Source organism: Bufo bufo, chromosome 3 (genome assembly GCF_905171765.1).
Source record: "Bufo bufo chromosome 3, aBufBuf1.1, whole genome shotgun sequence".
In the NCBI taxonomy this organism is placed as follows: domain Eukaryota; kingdom Metazoa; phylum Chordata; class Amphibia; order Anura; family Bufonidae; genus Bufo; species Bufo bufo.
The window spans coordinates 6,798,777-6,820,779 of NC_053391.1; the positions used below are offsets into that span (position 1 = coordinate 6,798,777).

Consider the following 22,003-nt stretch of genomic DNA (forward strand, 5'->3'; position numbering starts at 1 on the left):
ATGAAGAGGCCACTGTCTTGAAACAGCAACTGTTAGATAGAGATTACCCAGTCCAAGTTGTTAACAAATCATTGGAAAAAGTAAAGAAGATGGAAAGAGAACAATTCTTCATGACAAGCGAGCCACAATTACAGGATGAAACAATAAGGATCATTCTCCCATTCAGTTCCCAATATAGAGTGGTAGAAAGGAGTATCTGAAAACATTGGGGACATCTGCTGAATGATAGGATAGTTGGGCCCCTTTTGAGTGATACACCAAAAATAACATACACAAGGGCCAATCATTTAGCAGGCAAAGTAGCCCCAACTGTTAAAGTTAACAAGGATAATCAGAAACAAAACAGTTGGTTGACAATAAATGGGTTTTTTAAGTGTGGCAGGTGTGCGAATTGCAAAATAACAAGTTTCCCCCAAAAAACTACTACAGTAGTGTCCACAGTCAACTCCTTTAGTCTAGAAATACAAGAGTGCTTAACCTGTGATTCAACTGACGTTATCTACATATTGGAATGTGGATGTAGGAAACAGTACATAGGTAGGACCAAAAGAACACTCAAAAAGAGGGTAGCGGAGCATGTGGCAAACATCAAAAAAGGTTTAGAGACACACTCCCTATCAAAACACTTTAAAGTTCAACATAATTGCGACCCAACTAGCCTCAGATTTACAGCTATAGAAAGGGTCAAAAAATTATGGAGAGGGGGCAACCACATTGCCCACATGTCTAGACAAGAATCCCGCAGAATCTTTGAATTTGACACCATTGTTCCCAGAGGTCTCAATGCCGAGATGGAGGTATTTGGGTTTCTGTGAATATTGGGGGGTCGTCCGGTGGGGATGGGAAATCGCAGTTTGCCGACTATCGTCACTGTGATCTCCCCTCCCTCACTGGAAGGCTCCTCTGAAATACAATCAATAAATCTGGCAAGAAAACTACCAATCAATGTATGCCAAAAGAATATACATGGATAGGCTCCATCTCAATACCCTGTAAAGCATTAAAATAGTGAAGCCGCACATAAAACGCAGTTCACACTGATTGCGGTTTGGATGCGTTTTTGATGCGGTTTTCTTCAAAATGTCATTTTGACCGTGGAGTCTTCTCCATAAACCTGTTTTTACTGTTAATAAATATATGGGATGTTATTTATGATTATAAATTTCATTTAAATATGTTTTATAATAAGCTATAGTGTGCTGCGAATAGTGATACAAGCAATAATGTAATCCATCCCACCTATTAGGTGAAGCCCAGAAAAGTGGGATTGTGGGAAAGGCAAAAAACCCACATATAAGGAGTGAGAATCCACTCACTCAGTTGGCCACAGAGGAAGGGGTGTATGACCCTGAAACGCGTCTGGCATAGACAGAGTGAGCGTGGATTCCGGAAAAGAACAAGCAAGCTCTTCACTTTAAAGATATTGGCATATGAGATTCCTCTCCGGCACAGTATCGGAGGTCAAGTCGCACACCAGTGACGTCAGCGCAGCGTCCAGCCGGCACCCTAGACAACCAGGTCACGTGGGACGCCACGTCTTGGCCGAGTACACAACGCGGGACGCGGTGAGTGTACGGCCACCTGGGAAATCAGCGCTGCAGAGAGCCAGCCAGGAAGGGTAAGACCGGAGTATTGCAAGCGACAAAGAGACTGTAAGTACTGGAGTTCAGTCTCCAAATCTGCCACCTACCTCTGTATGTCCAAATCGGACAAAGGGACATTATTACTATCACCGCTCCAACAGGCCGGTATTAACTGTATCACCATTGACTTTACTCCTGCACCTGGGCGGAACAGAACTCTTATTGGGACAATCCCTGTGCTATCATATCACATTGTTGGCAATCCCTAGTTTGGTGTTAGGAATATTATCAGTGCATATTTATTTTATGTATGTTTTAAATGATTTTTAGGGGATGTTCTTAAACTATTAATAAATATCTGTACTTTATTCATCTGGTGACCCCTCTGTGAGTGCCCCCTCATTTCCTTACATATACTGTGTACATACATTACTTATCCTGTACTGATCCTGAGTTACATCCTGTATTATACTCCAGAGCTGCACTCACTATTCTGCTGGTGCAGTCACTGTGTACATACATTACTTATCCTGTACTGATCCTGAGTTACATCCTGTATTATACTCCAGAGCTGCACTCACTATTCTGCTGGTGCAGTCACTGTGTACATACATTACTTATCCTGTACTGATCCTGAGTTACATCATGTATTATACTCCAGAGCTGCACTCACTATTCTGCTGGTGCAGTCACTGTGTACATACATTACTTATCCTGTACTGATCCTCAGTTACATCATGTATTATACTCCAGAGCTGCACTCACTATTCTGCTGGTGCAGTCACTGTGTACATACATTACATATCCTGTGCTGCTCTGGAGTATAATACAGGTTGTAACTCAGGATCAATACAGGATAAGTAATGTATGTACACAGTGACTGCACCAGCAGAATAGTGAGTGCAGCTCTGGAGTATAATACAGGATGTAACTCAGGATCAGTACAGGATAAGTAATGTATGTACGCAGTGACTGCACCAGCAGAATAGTGAGTGCAGCTCTGGAGTATAATACAGGATGTAACTCAGGATCAGTACAGGATAAGTAATGTATGTACACAGTGACTGCACCAGCAGAATAGTGAGTGCAGCTCTGGAGTATAATACAGGATGTAACTCAGGATCAGTACGGGATAAGTAATGTATGTACACAGTGACTGCACCAGCAGAATAGTGAGTGCAGCTCTGGAGTATAATACAGGATGTAACTCAGGATCAGTACGGGATAAGTAATGTATGTACACAGTGACTGCACCAGCAGAATAGTGAGTGCAGCTCTGGAGTATAATACAGGATGTAACTCAGGATCAATACAGGATAAGCAATGTATGTACACAGTGACTGCACCAGCAGAATAGTGAGTGCAGCTCTGGAGTATAATACAGGATGTAACTCAGGATCAGTACAGGATAAGTAATGTATGTACACAGTGACTGCACCAGCAGAATAGTGAGTGCAGCTCTGGAGTATAATACAGGATGTAACTCAGGATCAGTACAGGATAAGTAATGTATGTACACAGTGACTGCACCAGCAGAATAGTGAGTGCAGCTCTGGAGTATAATACAGGATGTAACTTAGGATCAGTACAGGATAAGTAATGTATGTACACAGTGACTGCACCAGCAGAATAGTGAGTGCAGCTCTGGAGTATAATACAGGATGTAACTCAGGATCAGTACAGGATAAGTAATGTATGTACACAGTGACTGCACCAGCAGAATAGTGAGTGCAGCTCTGGAGTATAATACAGGATGTAACTCAGGATCATTACAGGATAAGTAATGTATGTACACAGTGACTGCACCAGCAGAATAGTGAGTGCAGCTCTGGAGTATAATACAGGATGTAACTCAGGATCAGTACAGGATAAGTAATGTATGTACAGTGACTGCACCAGCAGAATAGTGAGTGCAGCTCTGGAGTATAATACAGGATGTAACTCAGGATCAGTACAGGATAAGTAATGTATGTACACAGTGACTGCACCAGCAGAATAGTGAGTGCAGCTCTGGAGTATAATACAGGATGTAACTCAGGATCAGTACAGGATAAGTAATGTATGTACACAGTGAGTGCACCAGCAGAATAGTGAGTGCAGCTCTGGAGTATAATACAGGATGTAACTCAGGTTCAGTACAGGATAAGTAATGTATGTACACAGTGACTGCACCAGCAGAATAGTGAGTGCAGCTCTGCAGTATAATACAGGATGTAACTCAGGATCAGTACAGGATAAGTAATGTATGTACACAGTGACTGCACCAGCAGAATAGTGAGTGCAGCTCTGGAGTATAATACAGGATGTAACTCAGGATCAGTACAGGATAAGTAATGTATGTACACAGTGAGTGCACCAGCAGAATAGTGAGTGCAGCTCTGGAGTATAATACAGGATGTAACTCAGGTTCAGTACAGGATAAGTAATGTATGTACACAGTGACTGCACCAGCAGAATAGTGAGTGCAGCTCTGGGGTATAATACAGGATGTAACACAGGATAAGTAATGTATGTACACAGTGACTGCACCAGCAGAATAGTGAGTGCAGCTCTGGAGTGTCATACAGGCATTAGCTCTGGATCAGTACAAGTATTTATGAAGTGTTGAGGTGATGTGGGCTCATGGAGGTTGTCCTTTAGAGATTTGATATAACCCCCCCCCCCCCCCCCCCCTCCTCTTCCTCCCCTGGTGACACCCGCTCTCCATGTCCCCAGCTGGTTATTCTGGCACTGCCATGCTGCATCCCTTGTTTCTTGGGTTTCCCTCCCTGTTATTCTGCTGCAGAGGATCTGGTATACGGCATGATTTTGTCCACGACACGCTCCTTCCTCATTGCTTGATGTGGGGAGGTGGGTTTCACCCCAGCCGCCATAGATATCACTTTCTTTCACTGCAGACTGTTTCTTTCCTTCCTTTTCTCTGCCTGCTGCTGCTGATCTGCTGATGCGCTGGCATGTTCCAAAGACAACTTTTGCATGCGTGGCCTGTCTAATTTTTACCCAGATTTAACGAAACGGATCCGTACTTCTTACCAGAGTAAGTTCCCTGATGGCCGCGGGTCTGGAGCTCGTTTTCAGTTGCTTTCTCTTTGGTTTTGCACAATGTGTCGCCGTGAACACATTACACCTGCATGACGGTTTATGATACTGTATGTAATGGCTGCTTTATTCTTGATGCTGTATATGAGATAACTGCTTCCCTCTTTTCTTCCACTTTCACGCACTCTGCTTACTCTCAGTGAATAGGAACATTCTAGTTTCCATCTGGACAGTCGTTTCCAGCTCAGACCATCCTCTGTGAGCAGCCTGGACTGCAGGACTGAGATGTATGGCAGAGGACTGTCTAGATTGGATACAGAGGTAACAGTGGGACTGTAGAGGTTTCCAGCTCTGATGGTAGACAATGATGTTCTTATTCACTGACAGCAAATGGAGATTTTGTATTGTGGGGATGAATTAAAATACAGAATTGCAGAACTTTTCATTCTTCAATATTTATTTTCAAAAGACTGACCCAACCCTTTCATCCCTGAAACATTTTTTTTCTATGTTCCTTTGGGCTCCTCCTCCTCTTCCCCAACAGTCACTGAGGTCCGCTATTAGTGACCCAATAAACGTAACCGCTAAGGTCCCAAGGAGCAGTACTATGTGTTCCTAAATCACTTACAAGGGGAAACAGGAAGGCAGTACTATCTGCACCTACGTCACGTACAGGAATAGAGTGGGAGGCAGTACTATCTATACCTACATCATTTACAAGGAGGCGGTACTATCTGTACCTACATTATTTACAGGGAGGCAGTACTATCTGTACCTACATCATTTACAAGGAGGCGGTACTATCTGTACCTACAATATTTACAGGGAGGCAGTACTATCTGTACATACGTCACATACAGGAATAGAGTGGGAGGCAGTACTATCTATACCTACATAATTTACAAGGAGGCGGTACTAGTATCTGTACCTACAATATTTACAGGGAGGCAGTACTATCTGTACCTACATCATTTACATGGAGGCAGCACTATCTGTACCTACGTCACATACAGGGAGAGAGTGGGAGGCAGTACTATCTGTACCTACATCATTTCCAGGGAGAGACAGGGAGGCAGTATTATCTATACCTACATAATTTTCAGGATGAGACAGGGAAGCAGTACTATCTGTTCCTACATAACTTACAGGGAGAGACAGGGAGGCAGTACTATCTGTACCTACATCATTTCCAGGGAGAGACAGGGAAGCAGTACTATCTGTTCCTACATAATTTACAGGCAGAGACAGGGAAGCAGTACTATCTATACCTACATAATTTACAGGATGAGACAGGGACGCAGTACTATCTGTTCCTACATAATTTACAGGAAGGCAGTATTATTTGTACCTACATCATTTCCAGGTAAAGACAGAGAGGCAGTACTATTTGTGCCTACATCATTTACAGGGCGAGACAGGGAGGCAGTACCATCTGTACCTACATAATTTCCAGGGAAAGACAGAGAGGCAGTACTATCTGTACCTACATCATTTACATGGAGGCAGCACTATCTGTACCTACGTCACATACAGGGAGAGAGTGGGAGGCAGTACTATCTGTACCTACATCATTTCCAGGGAGAGACAGGGAGGCAGTATTATCTATACCTACATCATTTACAAGGAGGCGGTACTATCTGTACCTACAATATTTACAGGGAGGCAGTACTATCTGTACCTACGTCACATACAGGAATAGAGTGGGAGGCAGTACTATCTATACCTACATAATTTACAAGGAGGCGGTACTAGTATCTGTACCTACAATATTTACAGGGAGGCAGTACTATCTGTACCTACATCATTTACATGGAGGCAGCACTATCTGTACCTACGTCACATACAGGGAGAGACGGGGAGGCAGTACTATCTGTACCTACATCATTTCCAGGGAGAGACAGGGAGGCAGTATTATCTATACCTACATAATTTACAGGATGAGACAGGGAAGCAGTACTATCTGTTCCTACATAACTTACAGGGAGAGACAGGGAGGCAGTACTATCTGTACCTACATCATTTCCAGGGAGAGACAGGGAAGCAGTACTATCTGTTCCTACATAATTTACAGGCAGAGACAGGGAGGCAGTACTATCTGTACCTACATAATTTACAGGCAGAGACAGGGAAGCAGTACTATCTATACCTACATAATTTACAGGATGAGACAGGGACGCAGTACTATCTGTTCCTACATAATTTACAGGAAGGCAGTATTATTTGTACCTACATCATTTCCAGGGCGAGACAGGGAGGCAGTACCATCTGTACCTACATAATTTCCAGGGAAAGACAGAGAGGCAGTACTATCTGTACCTACATCATTTACATGGAGGCAGCACTATCTGTACCTACGTCACATACAGGGAGAGAGTGGGAGGCAGTACTATCTGTACCTACATCATTTCCAGGGAGAGACAGAGAGGCAGTATTATCTATACCTACATAATTTACAGGATGAGACAGGAAAGCAGTACTATCTGTTCCTACATAACTTACAGGGAGAGACAGGGAGGCAGTACTATCTGTTCCTACATAATTTACACGAAGGCAGTATTATTTGTACCTACATCATTTCCAGGTAAAGACAGAGAGGCAGTACTATTTATGCCTACATCATTTACAGGGAGAGACAGGGAGGCAGTACTATCTGTACCTACATCATTTACATGGAGAGACAGGGAGTCAGTACTCTCTAACTGCATCATTTACAGGGAGGCAGTACTATCTGTGCCTACATCATTTATATGGAGAGACAGGGAGGCAGTACTATCTGTTCCTACATAGCTTACAAGGAGAGACGGGGAGGCAGTATTATCTGTACATACATCATTTACAGGGAGAGACAGGGAGGCAGTACTATCTGTACCTGCATCATTTTCAGGAGAGACAGGGAAGCAGTACTATCTGTACCTACATCATTTCCAGGAGAGACAGGGAGGTAGTACTATCTGTACCTGCATCATTTCCAGGAGAGACAGGGAAGCAGTACTATCTGTACCTACATCATTTCCAGGAGAGACAGGGAGGTAGTACTATCTGTACCTGCATCATTTCCAGGAGAGACAGGGAAGCAGTACTATCTGTACCTACATCATTTACAGGGAGGCAGTACTATCTGTACCTACATCATTTACAGGAGAGACAGGGAGGCAGTACTATCTGTACCTTCATAATTTACAGGGAGGCAGTACTATCTGTACCTACATCATTTCCAGGAGAGACAGGGAAGCAGTACTATCTGTACCTTCATAATTTACAGGGAGGCAGTACTATCTGTACCTACATCATTTACAGGAGAGACAGGGAGGCAGTACTATCTGTACCTACATAATTTACAGGGAGGCAGTACTATCTGTACCTACATCATTTACAGGAGAGACAGGGAGGCAGTACTATCTGTACCTACATCATTTCCAGGAGAGACAGGGAGGCAGTACTATCTGTACCTGCATCATTTCCAGGAGAGACAGGGAAGCAGTACTATCTGTACCTACATCATTGACAGGGAGGTAGTACTATCTGTACCTACATCATTTCCAGGAGAGACAGGGAAGCAGTACTATCTGTACCTACATCATTTACAGGGAGACAGGGAGGTAGTGCTATCTGTACCTACATCATTTCCAGGAGAGACAGGGAAGCAGTACTATCTGTACCTACATCATTTACAGGGAGGCAGTACTATCTGTACCTGCATCATTTCCAGGAGAGACAGGGAAGCAGTACTATCTGTACCTACATCATTTCCAGGAGAGACAGGGAGGTAGTACTATCTGTACCTGCATCATTTCCAGGAGAGACAGGGAAGCAGTACTATCTGTACCTACATCATTTACAGGGAGGCAGTACTATCTGTACCTACATCATTTCCAGGAGAGACAGGGAAGCAGTACTATCTGTACCTTCATAATTTACAGGGAGGCAGTACTATCTGTACCTACATCATTTACAGGAGAGACAGGGAGGCAGTACTATCTGTACCTACATAATTTACAGGGAGGCAGTACTATCTGTACCTACATCATTTACAGGAGAGACAGGGAGGCAGTACTATCTGTACCTACATCATTTCCAGGAGAGACAGGGAGGCAGTACTATCTGTACCTGCATCATTTCCAGGAGAGACAGGGAAGCAGTACTATCTGTACGTACATCATTTACAGGGAGACAGGGAGGTAGTACTATCTGTACCTACATCATTTCCAGGAGAGACAGGGAAGCAGTACTATCTGTACCTACATCATTTACAGGGAGACAGGGAGGTAGTACTATCTGTACCTACATCATTTCCAGGAGAGACAGGGAAGCAGTACTATCTGTACCTACATCATTTACAGGGAGGCAGTACTATCTGTACCTGCATCATTTCCAGGAGAGACAGGGAAGCAGTACTATCTGTACCTACATCATTTCCAGGGAGGCAGTACTATCTGTACCTACATCATTTCCAGGAGAGACAGGGAAGCAGTACTATCTGTACCTCCATAATTTACAGGGAGGCAGTACTATCTGTACCTACATCATTTACAGGAGAGACAGGGAGGCAGTACTATCTGTACCTACATAATTTACAGGGAGGCAGTACTATCTGTACCTACATCATTTACAGGAGAGACAGGGAGGAAGTACTATCTGTACCTACATCATTTCCAGGAGAGACAGGGAGGCAGTACTATCTGTACCTGCATCATTTCCAGGAGAGACAGGGAAGCAGTACTATCTGTTCCTACATCATTTACAGGGAGACAGGGAGGTAGTACTATCTGTACCTTCATCATTTCCAGGAGAGACAGGGAAGCAGTACTATCTGTACCTACATAATTTACAGGGAGGCAGTACTATCTGTACCTACATCATTTACAGGGAGACAGGGAGGTAGTACTATCTGTACCTACATCATTTCCAGCAGAGACAGGGAAGCAGTACTATCTGTACCTACATCATTTACAGGAAGAGACAGGGAGGCAGTACTATCTGTACCTACATAATTTACAGGGAGACAGTACTATCTGTACCTACATCATTTACATGGAGGCAGTACTATCTGTACCTACGTCACATACAGGGAGAGAGTGGGAGGCAGTACTATCTGTACCTACATCATTTACAGGGAGAGATGAGGTGCCGCTATACTACTTTTTCCGTACAATGACCCCATGTTATAAAAGCGATAACAGAGAAGGCCACCATATCCGGACTGTAGTGCAGAAGCCACATTTTGTGTGTCAGTATATGGTAGGAGAAAGGTAAACTGTCGAGGGTGTAATATTTTGGGCCACGTCTCCATATCCCAAAAAAAAAAGGAATAAGTCTGGTACCGTGTTAGCCAGTAGTGAACTAGTGTGTTGTCTTTAAACGGTCTCAGATCTTCAAGACTCCATATCTTGGCCAATGTTTTCTATTCATCATAATCTGAGTCACACATTTATCCATAGAAGGGCTCAGTGTGTGGAATACAGGACCGAGCCTGACACTGGATGATGGGAGGTGTAGTCATCAGCAGCACAGGCTCAGGGCCGGTATCTTGAGGTTTTATTGAATTATTGCTCAGATGGAGCTGATAACAGCAGCAATCATAGAGATACCCCGAGCAGTACCGGAATACTCCTGGAGAGGGGAGGGGGATATTATATTAATATTATTATACAAGGATGTTCAGTTATCACTGCATAACCAGACTGATGTGCCAGTCAAGGGTCTGGGAAAGCTGGGTGACAGCCCTGAGGAGCTGTATTTTTTTCTAGCTCACTCCTAAACTTGGAATTTAAAAAAATGGTAAAAAATAACTTCCCACTGAGCTGTTACTCCTCTTCCTCTGTCTCCTGAACAGTCCCTTTGTCTATATACTGAATCTGGTGCCAAAATTCCACATTAACAAAATAGTGAATTGGTAATATTTACAGGTCAGTGGCAGGTCCTGTGCTGCTTTATTACATTTAGACACAACTCACAATCTTCTATTGACTGGGATTACATTCATGCAGGAGGTAATATTCCTAAATATCCTAATCTCCGTCTAATGGACTGTGCTCGATAGTGCTCCCGCCCTGTCTCTCCCTGTAGGTACAGATAGTACTACCTCCCTGTCTATTCCTGTAGGTACAGATAGTGCTACCTCCCTGTCTATCCCTGTATTTACAGATAGTGCTACCTCCCTGTCTATCCCTGTAGGTACAGATAGTGCTACCTCCCTGTCTATCCCTGTATTTACAGATAGTGCTACCTCCCTGTCTCTCCCTGTAGGTACTGATAGTACTACCTCCCTGTCTCTCCCTGTAGGTACTGATAGTGCTCCCTCCCTGTCTCTCCCTGTAGGTACAGATAGTGCTACCTCCCTGTCTATCCCTGTATTTACAGATAGTGCTACCTCCCTGTCTCTCCCTGTAGGTACTGATAGTGCTACCTCCATGTCTCTCCCTGTAGGTACAGATAGTGATACCTCCCTGTCTCTCCCTGTAGGTACAGATAGTGCTATCTCCCTGTAGGTACAGATAGTGCTACCTCCCTGTCTATTGCTGTAGGTACAGATAGTGCTACCTCCCTGTCTATCCCTGTAGGTACAGATAGTGCTACCACCCTGTCTATCCCTGTAGGTACAGATAGTACTACTTCCCTGTCTATTCCTGTAGGTACAGATAGTGCTACCTCCCTGTCTATTCCTGTAGGTACAGATAGTGCTACCTCCCTGTCTATCCCTGTAGGTACAGATAGTGCTACCACCCTGTCTATCCCTGTAGGTACAGATAGTGCTACCTCCCTGTCTATTGCTGTAGGTACAGATAGTGCTACCTCCCTGTCTATCCCTGTAGGTACAGATAGTGCTACCTCCCTATCCCTGTAGGTACAGATAGTGCTACCTCCCTGTCTATTCCTGTAGGTACAGATAGTGCTACCTCCCTGTCTATTCCTGTAGGTACAGATAGTGCTACCTCCCTGTCTATTCCTGTAGGTACAGATAGTGCTACCTCCTTGTCTATCCCTGTAGGTACAGATAGTGCTACCTCCCTGTCTATTCCTGTAGGTACAGATAGTGCTACCTCCCTGTCTATTCCTGTAGGTACAGATAGTGCTACCTCCCTGTCTATTCCTGTAGGTACAGATAGTGCTACCTCCCTGTCTATCCCTGTAGGTACAGATAGTGCTACCTCCCTGTCTATTCCTGTAGGTACAGATAGTGCTACTTCCCTGTCTATACCTGTAGGTACAGATAGTACTGCCTCCCTGTCTATCCCTGTAGGTACAGATAGTGCTACCTCCCTGTCTATTCCTGTAGGTACAGATAGTGCTACCTCCCTGTCTATCCCTGTAGGTACAGATAGTGCTACCTCCCTGTCTATCCCTGTAGGTACAGATAGTGCTACCTCCCTGTCTATTCCTGTAGGTACAGATAGTGCTACCTCCCTGTCTTTCCCTGTAGGTACAGATAGTGCTACCTCCCTGTCTATCCCTGTAGGTACAGATAGTGCTACCTCCCTGTCTATCCCTGTAGGTATAGATAGTGCTACCTCCCTGTCTATCCCTGTAGGTACATATAGTGCTACCTCCCTGTCTCTCCCTGTAGGTACAGATAGTGCTACCACCCTGTCTATCCCTGTAGGTACAGATAGTGCTACCTCCCTGTCTATCCCTGTAGGTACATATAGTGCTACCTCCCTGTCTATTCCTGTAGGTACAGATAGTGCTACCTCCCTGTCTATTCCTGTAGGTACAGATAGTGCTACCTCCCTGTCTATCCCTGTAGGTACAGATAGTGCTACCTCCCTGTCTATTCCTGTAGGTACAGATGGTACTACCTCCCTGTCTATCCCTGTAGGTACAGATAGTACTACCTCCCTGTCTATCCCTGTAGGTACAGATGGTACTGCCTCCCTGTCTTTTTCTATAAGTTATTTCGGTCCCTCAAGTTACAATATTAATTGGTTCCAGGAGGACCATTGTATGTTGAAACCATTGTAAGTTGAGTAATCGGTTCCAAAGCCCCAAAATGTCATCCAAGATGAGAGAAAATGAAGATCTAAGAAAAATTAGCAGATAACGAAGAAAGATAATACAAGTCCTTACATATTAATGTCAGGTATAGCTGCTAATTACAGTGATTCACGTGTAGCCTTTTTGTACATTTACGGCTTGTTTTGGGTTATGTTGTGGAGACACACGTTTTTCTTTTTGCACAGACAAGCAGTGCAGTTTGAGTCCCTATGTTCCCGTGCACCTTCTGTAGTCATTAGATTAATAGACATGGGCCCCATTTCACACTACAGCCACTGTGGACGACACGTCTGTAGCTTCCTTCAGGGTCATATATTCCGGCAGCAGAGATCCTGCACCTGCTGCAGCCTGATCCTCAGCAGGAGGGCAGGGAAGTGAATGATGAGAGCTCTCAGTGCAGGAGGGTCCTCGGGGGGCTCTTCACACGTCTGCTTCTTATTGTTATCACAGTAATGCAAATGTTTTCCTTGTAGGTCTGACAGAACTCACAGACAGCCCCGTGTCCCTGGAGCTGGATCGCTGCAAGTCTCCCACCTCAGGTACCAGGATAGGCTTCTTCCAGTTCTGTCGTGTCTGAGCTGCCATATCCACCAAGCAGCTTCATCGCTGCCTCCAGCCGCAGTCTGTGCAAGCACCTCACACATGAACACACATTGTGATCCATAGTCTGTGTATAATGATATGAGATCCCTGTGTGTGGATGTTATGGAGGATATAATGATGTGTGGATGTTATGGAGGATATAATGATGTGTGGATGTAATGGAGGATATAATGATGTGTGGATGTTATGGAGGATATAATGATGTGTGGATGTTATGGAGGATATTATGATGTGTGGATATTATGGAGGATATTATGATGTGTGGATATTATGGAGGATATAATGATGTGTGGATATTATGGAGGATATAATGATGTGTGGATATTATGGAGGATATAATGATGTGTGGATGTTATGGAGGATATAATGATATGTGGATGTTATGGAGGATATTATGATGTGTGGATGTTATGGAGGATATAATGATGTGTGGATATTATGGAGGATATAATGATGTGTGGATATTATGGAGGATATTATGATGTGTGGATATTATGGAGGATATTATGATGTGTGGATATTATGGAGGATATTATGATGTGTGGATATTATGGAGGATATTATGATGTGTGGATATTATGGAGGATATTATGATGTGTGGATATTATGGAGGATATTATGATGTGTGTATATTATGGAGGATATAATGATGTGTGGATATTATGGAGGATATAATGAGATATAATGATGTGTGTGGATATTATGGAGGATATTATGATGTGTGGATGTTATGGAGGATATTATGATGTGTGGATATTTTGGATGATATAATGATGTGTGGATATTATGGAGGATATAATGATGTGTGGATATTATGGAGGATATAATGATGTGTGGATATTATGGAGGATATAATGATGTGTGGATATTATGGAGGATATAATGATGTGTGGATATTATGGAGGATATAATGATGTGTGGATGTTATTTAGGATAATATGATGTGTGGATATTATGGAGGATATAATGATGTGTGTGGATATTACGGAGGATATTAAGATGTGTGAATATTATGATGTGTGGATATTATGGAGGATATTATGATGTGTGGATATTATGGAGGATATTATGATGTGTGGATATTATGGAGGATATAATGATGTGTGGATGTTATTTAGGATAATATGATGTGTGGATATTATGGAGGATATAATGATGTGTGTGGATATTATGGAGGATATTATGATGTGTGGATATTATGATGTGTGGATATTATGGAGGATATTATGATGTATGGATATTATGGAGGATATTATGATGTGTGGATATTATGGAGGATATTATGATGTGTGGATATTATGGAGGATATTATGATGTGTGGATATTATGGAGGATATGATGATGTGTGGATGTTATTTAGGATAATATGATGTGTGGATATTATGGAGGATATAATGATGTGTGGATATTATGGAGGATATAATGATGTGTGGATATTATGGAGGATATAATGAGATATAATGATGTGTGTGGATATTATGGAGGAAATTATGATGTGTGGATATTATGGAGGATATTATGATGTGTGGATATTATGGAGGATATTATGATGTGTGGATATTATGGAGGATATAATGATGTGTGGATGTTATTTAGGATAATATGATGTGTGGATATTATGGAGGATATAATGATGTGTGTGGATATTATGGAGGATATTAAGATGTGTGAATATTATGATGTGTGGATATTATGGAGGATATTATGATGTGTGGATATTATGGAGGATATAATGATGTGTGGATGTTATGGAGGATATTATAATGTGTGGATATTATGGAGGATATAATGAGATATAATGATGTGTGTGGATATTATGATGTGTGGATATTATGGAGGATATAATGATGTGTGGATATTATGGAGGATATGATGTGTGGATATTATGGAGGATATAATGAGATATAATGATGTGTGTGTGGATATTATGGAGGATATTATGATGTGTGGATATTATGGAGGATATTATGATGTGTGGATATTATGGAGGATATTATGATGTGTGGATATTATGGAGGATATTATGATGTGTGGATATTATGGGGGATATTATGATGTGTGGATGTTATGGAGGATATTATGATGTGTGGATATTATGGAGGATATTATGATGTGTGGATATTATGGAGGATATAATGATGTGTGGATATTATGTAGGATATAATGATGTGTGTGGATATTATGGAGGATATTAAGATATGTGAATATTATGATGTGTGGATATTATGGAGGATATTATGATGTGTGGATATTATGGAGGATATAATGATGTGTGGATGTTATGGAGGATATTATAATGTGTGGATATTATGGAGGATATAATGAGATATAATGATGTGTGTGGATATTATGATGTGTGGATATTATGGAGGATATAATGATGTGTGGATATTATGGAGGATATGATGTGTGGATATTATGGAGGATATAATGAGATATAATGATGTGTGTGTGGATATTATGGAGGATATTATGATGTGTGGATATTATGGAGGATATTATGATGTGTGGATATTATGGAGGATATTATGATGTGTGGATATTATGGAGGATATTATGATGTGTGTATATTATGGAGGATATTATGATGTGTGTGTATATTATGGAGGATATAATGATGTGTGGATATTATGGAGGATATAATGAGATATAATGATGTGTGTGGATATTATGGAGGATATTATGATGTGTGGATGTTATGGAGGATATTATGATGTGTGGATATTATGGAGGATATAATGATGTGTGGATATTATGGAGGATATAATGATGTGTGGATATTATGGAGGATATAATGATGTGTGGATATTATGGAGGATATAATGATGTGTGGATATTATGGAGGATATAATGATGTGTGGATATTATGGAGGATATAATGATGTGTGGATGTTATTTAGGATAATATGATGTGTGGATATTATGGAGGATATAATGATGTGTGTGGATATTATGGAGGATATTAAGATGTGTGAATATTATGATGTGTGGATATTATGGAGGATATTATGATGTGTGGATATTATGGAGGATATTATGATGTGTGGATATTATGGAGGATATAATGATGTGTGGATGTTATTTAGGATAATATGATGTGTGGATATTATGGAGGATATAATGATGTGTGTGGATATTATGGAGGATATTATGATGTGTGGATATTATGATGTGTGGATATTATGGAGGATATTATGATGTATGGATATTATGGAGGATATTATGATGTGTGGATATTATGGAGGATATTATGATGTGTGGATATTATGGAGGATATTATGATGTGTGGATATTATGGAGGATATGATGATGTGTGGATGTTATTTAGGATAATATGATGTGTGGATATTATGGAGGATATAATGACGTGTGGATATTATGGAGGATATAATGATGTGTGGATATTATGGAGGATATAATGAGATATAATGATGTGTGTGGATATTATGGAGGAAATTATGATGTGTGGATATTATGGAGGATATTATGATGTGTGGATATTATGGAGGATATTATGATGTGTGGATATTATGGAGGATATAATGATGTGTGGATGTTATTTAGGATAATATGATGTGTGGATATTATGGAGGATATAATGATGTGTGTGGATATTGTGGAGGATATTAAGATGTGTGAATATTATGATGTGTGGATATTATGGAGGATATTATGATGTGTGGATATTATGGAGGATATAATGATGTGTGGATGTTATGGAGGATATTATAATGTGTGGATATTATGGAGGATATAATGAGATATAATGATGTGTGTGGATATTATGATGTGTGGATATTATGGAGGATATAATGATGTGTGGATATTATGGAGGATATGATGTGTGGATATTATGGAGGATATAATGAGATATAATGATGTGTGTGTGGATATTATGGAGGATATTATGATGTGTGGATATTATGGAGGATATTATGATGTGTGGATATTATGGAGGATATTATGATGTGTGGATATTATGGAGGATATTATGATGTGTGGATATTATGGGGGATATTATGATGTGTGGATGTTATGGAGGATATTATGATGTGTGGATATTATGGAGGATATTATGATGTGTGGATATTATGGAGGATATTATGATGTGTGGATATTATGGAGGATATAATGATGTGTGGATATTATGTAGGATATAATGATGTGTGTGGATATTATGGAGGATATTAAGATGTGTGAATATTATGATGTGTGGATATTATGGAGGATATTATGATGTGTGGATATTATGGAGGATATAATGATGTGTGGATGTTATGGAGGATATTATAATGTGTGGATATTATGGAGGATATAATGAGATATAATGATGTGTGTGGATATTATGATGTGTGGATATTATGGAGGATATAATGATGTGTGGATATTATGGAGGATATGATGTGTGGATATTATGGAGGATATAATGAGATATAATGATGTGTGTGTGGATATTATGGAGGATATTATGATGTGTGGATATTATGGAGGATATTATGATGTGTGGATATTATGGAGGATATTATGATGTGTGGATATTATGGAGGATATTATGATGTGGGGATATTATGATGTGTGGATGTTATGGAGGATATTATGATGTGTGGATATTATGGAGGATATAATGATGTGTGGATGTTATGGAGGATGTTATGATGTGTGGATATTATGGAGGATATAATGAGATATAATGATGTGTGTGGATATTATGGAGGATGTTATGATGTGTGGATATTATGGAGGATATTATGATGTGTGGATATTATGGAGGATATAATGATGTGTGGATGTAATGGAGGATATTATGATGTGTGGATATTATGGAGGATATTATGATGTGTGGATATTATGGAGGATATTATGATGTGTGGATATTATGGAGTATATTATGATGTGTGTATATTATGGAGGATATTATGATGTGTGGATATTATGGAGGATATAATGATGTGTGGATATTATGATGTGTGTGGATGTAACAGGAGACATACCGTATCTCTACTGTGCTAGATGTTATATTGCTCTCATGCCTTATTATATATTAGCGGAGTTTGGATGTCCCATCACTCCAGGTAAAGTTATACGGTACATGGGTGTTTTTTATCTTTTCTCGTTCTCTCTGATTTGATCCGTGTGGCCAGGATCTGGAAGCCATGCTGGATCCTGCCCCTCACCGCCTGCACTTCATGTACTTACCCGTCTCTGAGGTTCATAGATTTATCACCAATGTTAGGATACAGCGGGAGGCTCAGGCAGGTTGCTGTCAATGTCAGCACGATCCCGTTTATACGGTATTTACATGTGTATTGTGGCCAGAATATCCACCTATACCTCATGGTCACCAGTTTTGCAGGATGTAGTCTAGCCTTGTGATACTGGGGCAGAATGTCAGTTCTATGTGGGTGCACTTAGAGGCTGCTGGGCATGTGATGTAATAGTATGGGTGCACAGACTGAGGAAGGTCACATCATTTATGACAGGGAGTATCCTTCGGCAGTGCAGGGGCTATCAAAGATCGGCGTAAAAACCTGGTCTTTGATAAATGACCCCCTCTCCATATGCAATTATAGATGATAATACTAAGCTGCATGGGGATTCAATTTATTGATGACTGGCATTGCTGGGTCCTGCATTGTGTCCTACTATCCGTACAATAAAGACGCACATTTACCTGTGTAGTGTCTGCCATGAAGACCTGTCCGTTCTGTGCACACACTGAATAAGCAGGCCATGCTGGGAGAGGTCAGCTCTTTATACGGCAGAATAGTGAGTGCAGCTCTGGAGTATAATACAGGATGTAACTGAGGATCAGTACAGGATAAGTAATGTATGGACACAGTGACTGCACCAGCAGAATAGTGAGTGCAGCTCTGGAGTATAATACAGGATGTAACTCAGGATCAGTACAGGATAAGTAATGTATGTAAACAGTGTCTGCACCAGCAGAATAGTGAGTGCAGCTCTGGAGTATAATACAGGTTGTAACTCAGGATCAGTACAGGATAAGTAATGTATGTACACAGTGACTGCACCAGCAGAATAGTGAGGGCAGCTCTGGAGTATTATACTGGATGTAACTGAGGATCAGTACAGGATAAGTAATGTATGTACACAGTGACTGCACTAGCATAATAGTGAGTGCAGCTCTGGAGTATAATACAGGGTGTAAGTACAGGATAAGTAATGTATGTACACAGTGACTGCACCAGCAGAATAGTGAGCACAGCTCTGGAGTATAATACAGGATGTAACTCGGGATCAGTACAGGATAAGTAATGTATGTACACAGTGACTGCACCAGCAGAATAGTGAGTGCAGCTCTGGAGTATAATGCAGGATGTAACTGAGGATCAGTACAGGATAAGTAATGTATGTACACAGTGACTGCACCAGCAGAATAGTGAGTGCAGCTCTGGAGTATAATACAGGATGTAACTCAGGATCAGTACAGGATAAGTAATGTATGTACACGGTGACTGCACCAGCAGAATAGTGAGTGCAGCTCTGGAGTATAATACAGGATGTAACTCAGGATCAGTACAGGATAAGTAATGTATGTGCACAGTGACTGCACCAGCAGAATAGTGAGTGCAGCTCTGGAGTATAATACAGGATGTAACTCAGGATCAGTACAGGATAAGTAATGTATGTACACAGTGACTGCACCAGCAGAATAGTGAGTGCAGCTCTGGAGTATAATACAGGATGTAACTCAGGATCAGTACAGGATAAGTAATGTATGTACACAGTGACTCCACCAGCAGAATAGTGAGTGCAGCTCTGCAGTATAATACAGGATGTAACTCAGGATCAGTACAGGATAAGTAATGTATGTACACAGTGACTGCACCAGCAGAATAGTGAGTGCAGCTCTGCAGTATAATACAGGATGTAACTCAGGATCAGTACAGGATAAGTAATGTATGGACACAGTGACTGCACCAGCAGAATAGTGAGTGCAGCTCTGGAGTATAATACAGGATAATGTGATGTACAGTATGTTCTGTTTATCTGTATGATGGTGACATAACTTCTGTACACAGGGGAGGGTGTCTTGTGTCCTCCGCCCGCCCCGGGGTGATTTTTTGTTCTACTTTTCACCTCTTTCAGTGATGCCGCCGTCAGTCTGTGACACTGGAAAGTACTTGTCAGGGTCGATCTCTAAGAACATGAAGAGATGATGCTTGTCTTTGACATAAGGAAAGTGAGAGACAGGAGTCGCAGGTGGCCGGCTGAGTACACGTGGGACGTGGGACATTTCAGTCCTGCCTGGTGAGCTGTGAGATGACAGCTCCGTCTCCAGGACTCATCAAGCCTTGTTCACCACAGCGCAGTAATGTGGAAGAGGGTCAGATACTGGAAGATCAATCGGCGGCTGATGGGAGGGTGAGAGCAGCAATTACTGACATCCGGAGTCCTACATGGCGTATTCCTGAGAGATCAGTGACAGGCAGAGATGTGAACTGGATATCTACCCGGCGGCGGCGGCACACAGGAGAGCAGTCCGTCTTAAAGGGGCTACACCGGCATCTATGGACACAGGGTTATTATAGGAGACATAGGGCGACGTAACAGGGGTGTGCGGCCCGTGTACTAAGCTCCATACATTACACGTATACCCTGTGGTCGCTCTGTGTGTTTATCTGGCCCGTCATGTTACTAACGTGGACCGTGCAGTGGATGAGGCTTCCTTTTCTGGCTGTGGATGATGACAATGATGGGGGTGTTGGGCTTGGTCATTATGGTCTCCATTTGCATAGGTTGTTTTTCCTCCTTGTAGGTGACACTGAAGCAGGCCACGAATGCTCAGTCTGAATGAAAGCGTGTGTTCTGTTCAGCGTTGTACCCAGCACAGCGCCCCCCTCATCCACACAGCCGTGCCTGGTACTGCAGGTCAGCCCCATTCCAATAGATGTGCCGTATTGGCCTGCCAGGGAAGGGGCTGCCATAGTTTCTTGATAGTTGGGGGAAGGGGAGTCGGACCACCAAACTTGTTAACAACTAGAAATCCAATTCTTAACATGAACTGGTTTTCCAGTGTGACCCTCTGATTTTACTTGGTTTATTCCGATCTTCTGTTACTCTTGTCACATCCAGAGCTGCATCACTATTTCTCAGGCTGCACCACCTCACATTTCCTAGCATCACCTGCTTGTTCAGTGTCTGCGTCCCCTTCATCCTCAGGATTTCTGGGGTCCCAGCGGTCGGACCTCCACTTAATATATCGAGATAGCATATCCAGTCATCGGCTTATTTTATGCAACAGGTATGGAAAGGTGGGCCCCAACTTTACCACCCCCCTCTTCATGGGTGGTGTGAACCATGGTACTGACACCCACCTGAGGGCTAATGCAAGGGACGCGCTGGGCTCCACTGTTGAGAGATGGCAGTGGTAGTGGTGTTTGCTACGCAGGGACGGAGGCTGGAGGCACACAGGTCCAGACTGCTTGTAGAATGGTGTGCACCTCTGTATGTGCAGGTAGGTGGACTGCTACCGGAACCGCACGGTCTACTGCGCCTTCAGAAATGATACCAGAGTAAGAATGGACAAACTCTTTAGGGAGAACCCGGCTGCCAGGAGGAGGAGTTCATGGAATGGCACAAGTCAACTGGAGAAGTCCACTTACTGGCCACAGAGATGAGTGTCCCTCAGGGGTGTTAACCTCAGCAGCTGCTCCCACTAGGGGCTACATCCAGGACTCTATACCGTCCTAGCTCAGGACCCTTAGTGAGGAAGGCAACGTGTACTGACTGTACAAATTAATTGGGGGCACATCAGGGAGAGT

At 42.2% G+C, this 22,003-nt stretch overlaps 1 protein-coding gene across 2 annotated transcripts in view; it reads left to right on the top strand.

Moving 5' to 3' along the window:
• Window positions 1-22,003, top strand: part of STXBP5L (syntaxin binding protein 5 like) — a 237,159-nt gene that overhangs the window by 194,698 nt on the left and 20,458 nt on the right. For both annotated transcript variants that reach the window (XM_040422836.1, XM_040422837.1), the window contains exon 19: window positions 13,088-13,153. In XM_040422836.1, the coding sequence (XP_040278770.1) occupies window positions 13,088-13,153 (66 nt within the window). The remainder of the gene's footprint in view (window positions 1-13,087; window positions 13,154-22,003) is intronic.